The 10,449-nt window shown below is 44.7% G+C and overlaps 1 protein-coding gene across 1 annotated transcript in view; it reads right to left on the minus strand.

Annotated features, from left to right (window-relative positions):
- Positions 1-504: 504 nt before the first annotated feature.
- Positions 505-10,449, minus strand: part of PSMD3 (proteasome 26S subunit, non-ATPase 3) — a 17,587-nt gene continuing 7,642 nt past the window's right edge. Inside the window, exons 2-13 of the mRNA XM_044675103.1 lie at positions 10,375-10,446; positions 8,519-8,709; positions 6,899-7,036; positions 5,899-6,035; positions 5,290-5,480; positions 4,969-5,072; positions 2,497-2,611; positions 2,289-2,408; positions 2,072-2,175; positions 1,621-1,776; positions 1,104-1,154; positions 505-945 (exon numbers count right to left, since the gene is read on the minus strand). Of these exons, the coding sequence (XP_044531038.1) occupies positions 868-945; positions 1,104-1,154; positions 1,621-1,776; positions 2,072-2,175; positions 2,289-2,408; positions 2,497-2,611; positions 4,969-5,072; positions 5,290-5,480; positions 5,899-6,035; positions 6,899-7,036; positions 8,519-8,709; positions 10,375-10,446 (1,457 nt within the window). The 3' untranslated portion in view covers positions 505-867. The remainder of the gene's footprint in view (positions 946-1,103; positions 1,155-1,620; positions 1,777-2,071; positions 2,176-2,288; positions 2,409-2,496; positions 2,612-4,968; positions 5,073-5,289; positions 5,481-5,898; positions 6,036-6,898; positions 7,037-8,518; positions 8,710-10,374; positions 10,447-10,449) is intronic.

Consider the following 10,449-nt stretch of genomic DNA (forward strand, 5'->3'; position numbering starts at 1 on the left):
TTGATTCTTGGGAGTTCCTGAGAGGACCAGAATGGAGCTTTCCAGGTCAGTTTGACCTTTGGGATTCAAAAAGAGCTACCTCAAAAATACTGGATCACTGCTGCTGACACAAACCCCCAGTGACTGCACACACCTGGAGGCTTCATTTCTCCCTTTTCTTATTTGGTTTCCAAACCAGAATCTCTCCCTTCCCAATTCTGCCAGCCTTGCCCACTTTATTTTGCTTTATTCTCCATTCCATTTTCTTTCCCCTCAAGAGATACTGGGTGTGGGGCAGCTGGGTGGTCCAGTGGATAGTCAGGTCCTGGATTCAAATCTGATCTCAGACACTTCCTAGCTGTAAGACTCTGAACAAATCACTTAACCCCCACTTCCTAGTCCTTACCCCTCTTCTGCTATAGAAATACTTGGTATCCATTCTTTAAAAAAAAAAAAAAAGTTTGGGCTCTCACATTTCCTACAGGGGCAAAAATCCCTGGATAAGTGCATGACAATCAATTGACATAGAGCTTTGGAGAACTTTTTATTGTTTAAAAGTCATAATTGAAGCTTCAAAAAACATACAACCCAACGTGTCCCACCCCTATACCCCCTCTCCCCAGAGGAGAACATGGGGCTGCCCCCTCCTATCCTGCTGGCCAGGACCCTGCCCTGGGGAGCCTGCCTGCCTGCCTGCCCTCCATCTGCCGAGCCAACGGCTGGAGAGAGGCCCTGTGGTCGGGTGGGGGTCAATCCCCGTCCCCCACCCCTGCACATGCACAGTCTGTGAGACACTGTGGGGGAGGAGGCTCTCCGGAAAAGGGGGCCCCAGAGGGGGGAGACACAGAGCCAGCCCCACTCACCCCTACCCCTCCCCAGCCGCCCCGTTTAAGGGAAGCTGTCATCGTCATCTTCGGCCATCTCCTTAGCAAACTCCAGATCCTGCTGCTCTCGCTCCCGCCGCTCCTGAAGAGAAGGAGTCAAGGGATCAAGGTCTGGGGCTGTGTGCAACCACCCCTTCTTCTCCCAACCAATAACAAAAATGCTCCCCGAGAGTGGCTCCCCAACACCTGACTCTTCTCCCTGCTGCAAGGCAAGGTTTTCTCAAAGATGTAAGCACTTACCTCTGCAGACTCGAGGTCCTTGTTGTAAGATTTGGGAGGGAACCTCATGGCCTAAAGCAAAAGGGGTGGGGGGTGAGAGAGAGAAGAGAAATAGTCAGAGATTAACAGACCAAGTTTACAGACTTTGTGTCTTTAAAATGCAGCGTTTAAGTGAAGCAGAAAGACTGACATCCTTATAGTGTGAGATACTTGGGACAGGATGTTTGGAGGCTTGAATTCTACTTCTGGTGAAGTAGAAGGTGAGCTCCCAGAGGGCAGTTTCACCTTTGTATTTTTACCTTCAATGCCCTGCACGTAGCTAAATTCTTACTGTTACAACTAAGTGTTACTTCAAGCAAAGCATTTAGGCTCTGTGGGTCTTACTTAGTTTAACTAAAATGAAATGAGTTGCACTAGCTAAGAGCTTAGCTGGGCTTAGGGAGCATCAACCACGCTGAAAGTACCTGACAATCAAATACTTCATAAAGACTGCTGGCTTCCCAGCATCAGTTCCCACTGCCAACTTCAGGATGCTCACCTTGACAGACATATTGTGGATGTCTAGGCAGAAGGAGATGCGTTGGTGGAAGGCCAACTGAGGCTCTCGGGTAGAATAAATGTCGATCATCTCCTTGGACTGGACATATCCCTTTTCATGGTTGATGCTAGCCTCTATGACACCATCCCGGATGGCCTATACAGCCCACAGCAAGGAGAACAAAAAGGGATCATCAGAAAAGACCCTTCCAGCCCCCATCTCCTTCTGGTTTCATGTTCCCACAACATTCCCTCATCTTTTTCTATGTTTGGCCGTTAAGTGAGAGAACCCACTTGACTATGTTGAAATAAGTACTGCAGTTTCTTCCCAAGAAGCACAGACAATGGTAAAAGACTATTCTCCTTTCCTCCCTGTCCCCTAATTCCCAGATGTCCCCTGGACTTTAGAAAGACAATGAGTTGAGCAAGTTTGATCTCTGACTCATTCCCACCTTGGCAACAATGAACTCTGCATCCTCTGGGCTGTCCAGCTGCAGCTTCTGGGCAATGTCAGCCAGGGAGATTCGGGAGTAGGAAAGGCTGATCATTCGTACACCTGGAGTGGGAGGAGGGGGTACCATGAGCCACAGCTCTCTCCCAAACACACACCCTTTGAAGACTCAGCTTTAAAGAAGTTCTTTCCCCAAAGCCCCAAACCTTGATCCATACCTGTTTTAATTACATTGTGTCGCAGTCGTATGATCAGGGTGTAAGTCCCATCTGCCTGAAACTTTTCTCCAAACTGATCCAGGACCAGGTTGAACTTGGCTAGATTTCCTGTCCTGACAGCTGTGAGGAGACAAGAAATGTTGGTATGGGGGAGGGGAGAGGCGAGCCAGGGTGGGAATCTCAGGGGAGTGAGGGAGCCCAGCCCTACCTTGGGTCAGAAGGAAGTAGGGCATGAGGGAGCGCTTGAGTGAAGGCTGGCGAAACTGGAGTCGATCTGGGATCTCCCCCAGCAGCAGCTCCACCACAATGAGCAGCTTGTGTACCTGAGAAAGGAATGGCAAAATTTTCAACTGATAAACACTTTGGGCTTGTAGAGCCCTGCTTTCGTAGCAAATTTTAAGAACCTTGGCATCCCCCATCTAGGTGGTAGGACACACTTCCTAATTTAATTTCAGCTGGTCACAAAGAAGGTTTCTGTCCCACACTGAAGAAAGATGAAAGCTCTAAGTACAAAGCCTATATTTCCATCTCCTATCTATAAGCTTGTTCAGCACCTCAGTCTTGCTCAGAGAGGGGGAACTGGTGCCTCTGTTGGCAGTAGAATGGGAGAGGCATTCACAGCAGAGGCAGGGACCCCAAAACTCAGGACCTTAATCTTTGTTTTGCAGAGTTGGTCAAAGGCCTGCTAAGTGCTAGGCATAGGTCAGGTAGGCTGGTGGTTTGGGGATGTCAAAGAGGCTGTGCTGGAAGGTGTTAGCCAGGGAACAGGGGCAAATTAAGACTTCACTGGTCATATGAAGGCCATAAATGTGGTTTCCTGGGATTAGTGTGGGATGGGACAGGGGGTTGTCGAAGGACAGGAGCTGAAGTTTTAGAGTATCTGTAAAAGGGAAGAAAGGAAAATGGTGTGGGTAGAGTGGAAGAGGGGTGTCATAAAGGAGCAGGGAGCAGAATGGGTAGAAAAGTTCACTGCTGATTCTACTTGTGCCTTCTTTAAATGAACTTTAACATATTAAAAAATTAAAAAAAATTTATATTCCCCATTTTTAGTTAAAAAATGAGTATTAAACTTTTTTATTTCACTCAAAAAAGCCTCAGTGGGGTTGGTTTGTTGGTTTTGAGTTGCTTTTTGCTTATCTGTGAAATTATCAGGTCAGTGGCAATGGAAAGAAAGTTTCTCCTTCAGTACAGGGTCACAGACCGGCAAAGCAGAAAGCAGCCACAAATCTCTCCCCAAAACAGAAGACACCCAGCTAAGCCCTTCATGTACTGCATGTGTTTTTGGATGTTTTTAATTTACTGATTAAGTTGTGCTGCTCTCCCTCCCACCCCCTCTAAAAAATACTTGTAATATGGGTTGGTTCTCTGGGAAAGGCACACACACAGAGGGTGCCAAAGTGATGTAAGAAACAGAAATATCAATAAAAACTTAATTAAAAAAATCTCTCTTCCTCTGTTATCTGAATGGAAGTCCTGGATGGGAATGGCTGGTTTTATGACTGATGGGAAGCCTGGCCTGCTCGGAGCCACAAATCTTGCCCAACTTCAGCCCCTTCCTATAATGCAGGATTGTTTTCCTTGGGCTATATAGTATATGGTCTTTTACCCTTATGTTTACTGGATGCTACAAACTAGAGCTCTGTAATTGTTTGTGGCTTCTAAGAAGATTTTAGAATTTCTGTCTTGAAGACTGTCTGGTTGCTTTCATATTTACTTTTCCTTCCATATGAAATGTTCTTCCTAACTTCTCTCTCATGCTGTCAGAATTTCACCCATCCTCCCAGGCCTATCTTCCCTGATAAAGCCTGCTCTGCATGTAGTAGTCCTTTGCCCACATAACTCCCACTAGTCGGGATTATGTGATCTGATTTGATCTTCATAACAATCTAGATGTAGGCCATAACAAATTCATTTTACTGAATATGAATCTAAATAAGGTTCTGAAACTTGCTCAGAAGCTACTGGCAGAGCTGAGAGCTGAACAGAGGTCTCCTAACTCCAAATTTGGACCATCTAAGGGTAGAAGCAATGTCTAATCCTTCTTTCATATCACCTAAAATGCTGAGAACATAATAAATCCTAAATATCTGTCAAATAATAAAGGGCTTACAAGGCCAAATTTACTCCCTTTCTGGTCAGTTAGTAGTATTACAGAGCCTGGTCATAGAGTATACACCTCCAGATTTGGCCAATCATCCCACAAAAGCACCCCTGGTCAATGACTAGATTAGAGCAACTAGAACAAATGGCTGCAAGCTCATTTCCCCATGATTATGAATCAGGAAGGGCATCTTAACATTCCTTTTAAGATGTAAGTTTCTGGGGGCAGCTGGGTAGCTCAGTGGATTGAGAGCCAGGCCTAGAGATGGGAGGTCCTAGGTTCAAATCCGGCCTCAGACACTTCCCAGCTGTGTGACCCTGGGCAAGTCACTTGACCCTCATTGCCTACCCTTACCAATCTTTCACCTATGGGTCAATACACAGAAGTTAAGGGTCTAAAATTTAAAAAAATATAAATTAAAAAAAAAAAAAAAGAAGTTTCTAGAAAAAAGGGAGGCTACCTTGTATAATTCTCTCAGTACAGTGTTATATACAGAAAGATTTTTACTAAAACCTTAATGAGAATGTGGGGGACAATTGGGAGCAGAGGGAAGAGAGTGAGACAGTGGCTGTTCCTTACTGTCTGTTTGAAGCCAACAGCTGTGTGCTGGGGGGCCTTGCGCAAAGCATTGGTCATGGTTCTTCGGGCCTCAGAGTATTCCAGCTGGATGGCTTTGATTCGCCCTGTGTATAGGGAAAAAAGAACGGAGAGCATAAACTACTCATACAGTACCATTCCAAGCCCTCCTCTGATTCAGAGCCTCTATGCCCCTAATTGTACTGTCCCCTTCCCTATCCACACTAGGGAGATCCCTGGGGGAACGCCCACTCTCCTGGGAAAGAGCAGTGTGGCACATCCCACAGCATTTTCTGGAGAGAAGGTAAGGGTCCCTTTGCTCACCTGTGTAGTAGAGGTACCTTGCCCACTCATTGTTGTTGGCTTGCTCAGGGAATACGGACTTGGACACCAATTTCTCAGCCTGGTCATACAGGCTGTAATGCAGGTAGTTTCGCAACAGGAGGTTAAGTAAAGTGGCCTGGCCATCTGCATCATGCCTAAGGGTGGCTGTTCGTAACCGGGCATGCAGGAAGCTGCAGGGAGAGGGTCTGTGAGCGCAGACTAGACCAATCTTAATTATTCATTTCTCTTGTCCCCTTAGCAGTTCACACCTTCTCAGATCTCTTACGAGGTTTTGTTCCTTTAGTATCTGACAGTACCCTCTTCCCCCACCAACACATGGGTCTATCCATAAATAACAAATGGTCTGTGGTCTCAAATGAACTAAAAGGCAGGCAGCATGGAATAGTCTAGAGAGGAGTGGGCCTGAAGTTGGCAGACCCGGGTTCAAACCTCAAATCTTGCTTTTCCTAGGTCCCTAAGTCACAGGCTGCTGATTTGCCTTAGAAGGGAGTTCTCAAAGCTGTAGAGATCACAGACCTTTTGTCTCTTGTCCCGTTATCAATGGCCTGACCTTGACTCTTCACAGCCTGGCCAGAGGTCCCTCCGTACCTGCGAACCACATCCAGTTTGTCTAAGAACTCATAGACACGGGCATGGTAATAATAACACTTTGCTGCCACCAGGTCTAGGGCTCGGCGGTTCTGTGTACTGATTTTCTGCATGAGGTCATCAGAAACTTTTTGTGCCTAGAAAGGGAGCAAAAAGAAGCATGTATGTGAGTGTACAAAGGATGGGACTGGAGGGGATGATCTGGTGTATATAATGCACAAGTCTAAACTCAGCACCTACAGTTTCCTTGGCCCAAGAACCTGCCTGCTACTATCTTGTTCCTTGTGCCCCAGGAGTGACTGTGGCTGGAAGAATTTAGTAGTATCTTGAACAGGGTGACTCTAAGTTTCTTTCTTTCTTTTTAAAAAACCCCTTACCTTCTGTCTTAGAATAGATACTAAGTATCATTTCCAAGGCAGAAGACAGCAAGGGTTAGGCAAGTGGGCTAAGTTATTTGCTCAGGGTCACATGGCTAGGAAATGTTGAGGCCACATTTGAATACAGGACCTCCCATTCCAGACCTGGCTTTATCCACTGAGCCACTTAGCTGCCTCTTGATTCTAAGTTTCCAATTCTACTTCCCTTGATAAGTAGGGGATGACTGAGGAGTGCTTGTATGATGACATCTCATCTACTCAGGATGGAAATGAGGGAACCTCCTTTGTTGGAAAGTGAAGGAAATAACAACATGGGAGGATTAATAAATTGGAACAGAAAACACATCCAGTTTTTTCTATATTCTACAAGACTCTTTTTTTCTTCTTCATTTTTTTTTTAAACCTTTAACTTCTGGTATTGGCTTATAGGTGGAAGAGTGGTAAGGGTGGGCAATGGGGGTCAAGTGACTTGGCCAGGGTCACACAGCTGGGAAGTGTCTGAGGTCGGATTTGGATATTCTACAAGAATCTTAAGAGTTTGTTCCAAAACCTTTTATGCCAATACAATTCATCTAATTATGTTTATTGGGCCACATTCACCATCATCATCCCCTGCTTAATACCTCCTTGTAGCGTTTGCTGTTCATCAGGAAGATAACCATGAGAAGCTGGAGATATGCATCCACTTCAGGTAAGAGAGGGGCAGAGGCAGCTTTTCCTGTCCTGGGACGGAACTGCAAATCTACTTCTGTATCCATGGGCTAGAAGAGATCAGAGCCACTTATTAAGTAACTCAATTAAATTAATCAACCATGCTCAATGCCATTAGTTTAGCCACATCAGACATATTCCTAAGTTCCCAAAGCTTACAATTTAGCTGGGGAAACAAAAATTTCATGTATAAAAAGAGAGTTTACAATTAACTGCTAAATTATATGAGACAGATATGAAATATAAACTATATGGATCTTCTGAAATCATGAAGCAGCAAGCAATAGTTTTTTGGGGAAAACAGCAGTAGTAAATTGCCTTTTTTGGGGGAGGGAACAGGAAAATGGGTTTCCTTATCTTGGCCAGGCTGAAGTGCAATGGTCCCTATCCCACTACTGATGGGTACAGGAAATCTGACCCACTGTCTCTGACCTGGGCCTCTGTTTTTCCCAAGACAGCCCTCTCGCAGGGGGCTCACCACATTGATGCTGATATTAGTGGGGACACCTGACTGTCTCAGACCACTTCAACTCAGGACTGCCAAATAAATGATTTACCAGTCTTGGTTTCCTCAGAATCAGGGATTAGAGGTATGTACTACATGCCCAGTTGATATTCTATTCACAGATCTAAGTCACTATGTTGATTTAAAGACAAATATATAAAATATAGTTTAACAATTCCCATTTGACAAATTAAGACTCATTAAAATTTAAGAAAATTGCTTTCCCCCTTCTTTTTCAGTTTTTCTGGAAAAAAAAAAAAAAAAAAAAAAAAAAAGTTCTGTTCTTCCACTATTATATTACCACATTTTCTAGGTTTTCAGATCCTAGGGTTGATTATGCATATCATAGGTTTTTTAAAAAATTCAAAGATATTTTATTTTCCCAACAACACGTAATTACAATCTTCAACATACATTTTCTGAAATGAAAAGATCCAAATTGTCTCACTCACTCCCCTCTTAGATGGTAAGCAATCTGAACTGGGTTATACGTGTATTATCATATCATAAGCTTTTAGAAGCTGGAGATCAGTAAGGAGTAGAGTACTCAGGATAGAAGTTGAGGACTTGGGCTAGGCCTTAAACATGGGTAAGAGAAAGGAAGATGGAAATGCTGTGGGTGGGTGCCTAAAGTATAAACAGAGGTAAGAAGGATGAGCATGACATGTTTATGGGACAGTAAGATAATCCTAGTCATACAAGAAGTACATATTGGGAAACAATGGGAAATGGTTAAGATTAGTAAGGTGGGAAGAGATTCCCTGCCCCATTTTCTGGCCAGGAAAGGAGATTATCAGGCTGATAGCCTGGTTTCCTTGGCTAACTGAACTTGTTACAGGGACATTAATTGCCCAAACAGAACTTTTTGGATCACCTTCTCACATTGAATATTCAGGACAATAGGGGTCTTAGGGAACAGTTAAAATCATGTATGAAAGGAGGATATGGATGTTGACCTGGTCAAGGGGATTTGCAGGAAAGAAAGTATGTCTAATATATACTCCTGATGATGGTCTGACCCACTCACCTCTTCCAAGAAGGCAAGTAAGAAATCACGGGTGACATTATTGGAGGTGAAAAAGCCAATAACAGCCTTGTAGAGAACATAGGGGTTGAGACGGCGTGAAGTAGAAGGTAACATCCGGAGTGCCCTCAGCACAAATCGGGGCTCTTTGCCTGAAACGGCCTTCTCCAATTGCTTCACATGCTCCTTGATGTCTGTGGAGGACCAGAGGATTAAAGAGAGTCCTTTCTTACTCTAACATCCAGTATGCCCTTCTGTCTCATGCCAAAGTATTTAATCAGTAATGCAGGTACTTGGCAAAGTTACCTAGGGACCTTCTTTTACAACAGAGGTTAGCAACCTTGTTAGCCCTGAGTGTGACTACTGGGGTTGTAATGTTTATGAATGTCTTGTTTGTATGTCTAAAGCACATCCAGAAGATAAGGAAAAAAATAAAAATAGGGCAATAAAGGAAGAAAAGAAGAGGGCAGAAGAGTGAAAAATTAAAGATTCATTTGATGGAGCAATAACAACAGTAATAGTCACTCAAAGGTACTCCAGGGATTGTCTATACCATCTTAAGTAGTATTTGAAAAAGCATATATGTATGCACGAATCCTGGAACAATTCTACCTCTGACAGATACTCAATGTATGACTAAAGCCAAGTTACTTCATCTATCAGGTCCCCAGAGCAACTCTAAGAACTCTTAAGTTATAGTAAGCTTGAACCTATTAAAATAAGTTCTTCACATCTATGGAACCACAGGTCCAATTTAGATAAAAAATCATGTAATTAGAAAGAATAAAATTTCTGATTTTATTATGATTAGAAAAGCTCAAAACTGCCACCACCACAAATGTACTAATTGGAAGCAGAGATGCACCAATCTCAGTGTTTCTGTGAGACCAAAGGTTTCTACTAACATGTGGAAAAGGAGAGCATTGGTTCCTAAACTTTTTGGTCTCTTTTATTTGCTTAAAAATTATCAAAGACCCCTCCCAAGAAGCTTTTGTTTACTTACTGTAAGACATATCTATTGACATTCACCATGTTAAAAATGTAAAATCTCATAATACTAAGAATATTTAATACATTATGAAAATAGTTTTGATTGGTGGGGTAGGAAGAAATTCCCAGTCCCCTTTTCTGGCCAGAGAAAAGAGATTATAAAACTGAATGAAGGAACTGTCACATTGGTTCAATACCAAGACCTGTGGATTACATATGAAATGAGTTCCTGAAAAAGGGGCCTCTAAAGAACTGTGAAGGTTACAGAGATTACCCCTGTTAGTAAAACATTTACACAGAGAACAGCTCTCTTCTTTCACAATGAGGATAAGGCCAGTGGGACAGATAACCCAAGAACTTGAAGGTTTTTGGGAGGAAGGAGAACAAGGCAGCAAGGAAGGCAGTGGTGGGTAGGACCACCTCCAACCAAGGATAAGACCCAAGTGAATGGATGGGTCTGTGTATGTGCCAGTGGGCTGAAAGATCTGATGCCAGTATGGGCTTGGAGCAAAAGAAACAAGGAAGTGGGGAAGTGGAGCACAGTCCTCGATATGCCAGCCTGTCCAAAGCCATCAGGGCGAGGAGCAGTAGGGTGGCGTCCCACTGCCGAGCATGCATGCATGCAGGGACCCCCGCCAGATGTCACATCCACGTCGAGCCAGTCCCGGAGCGGGGGCAGTAGAGCGACCCCAGAAGATGCGGGCATGACTGGGGGGTGGGTGGGTTGGGAATAATCCTGGAGTGGTCCTGAAGACGGGGCGCGGGGACCCCTAGGGGCTATGGGAAGGGCCCTGTCCCGGATCAGCTCCGCCCCCCCCCAGCCCCCCTCGCCCCTCCGCAGCAGGCGCGGCCCGGACCCAGACCCTCACCCTCCAAGGTGACTGTGTCCAGCTCCCGCTGGGAGCGCTCTCCCGAGGCCACTTTGCCCTCGCCCTCCCCGGCTG

The sequence above is a fragment of the Gracilinanus agilis genome, chromosome 4, assembly GCF_016433145.1.
Source record: "Gracilinanus agilis isolate LMUSP501 chromosome 4, AgileGrace, whole genome shotgun sequence".
Lineage (NCBI taxonomy): Eukaryota > Metazoa > Chordata > Mammalia > Didelphimorphia > Didelphidae > Gracilinanus > Gracilinanus agilis.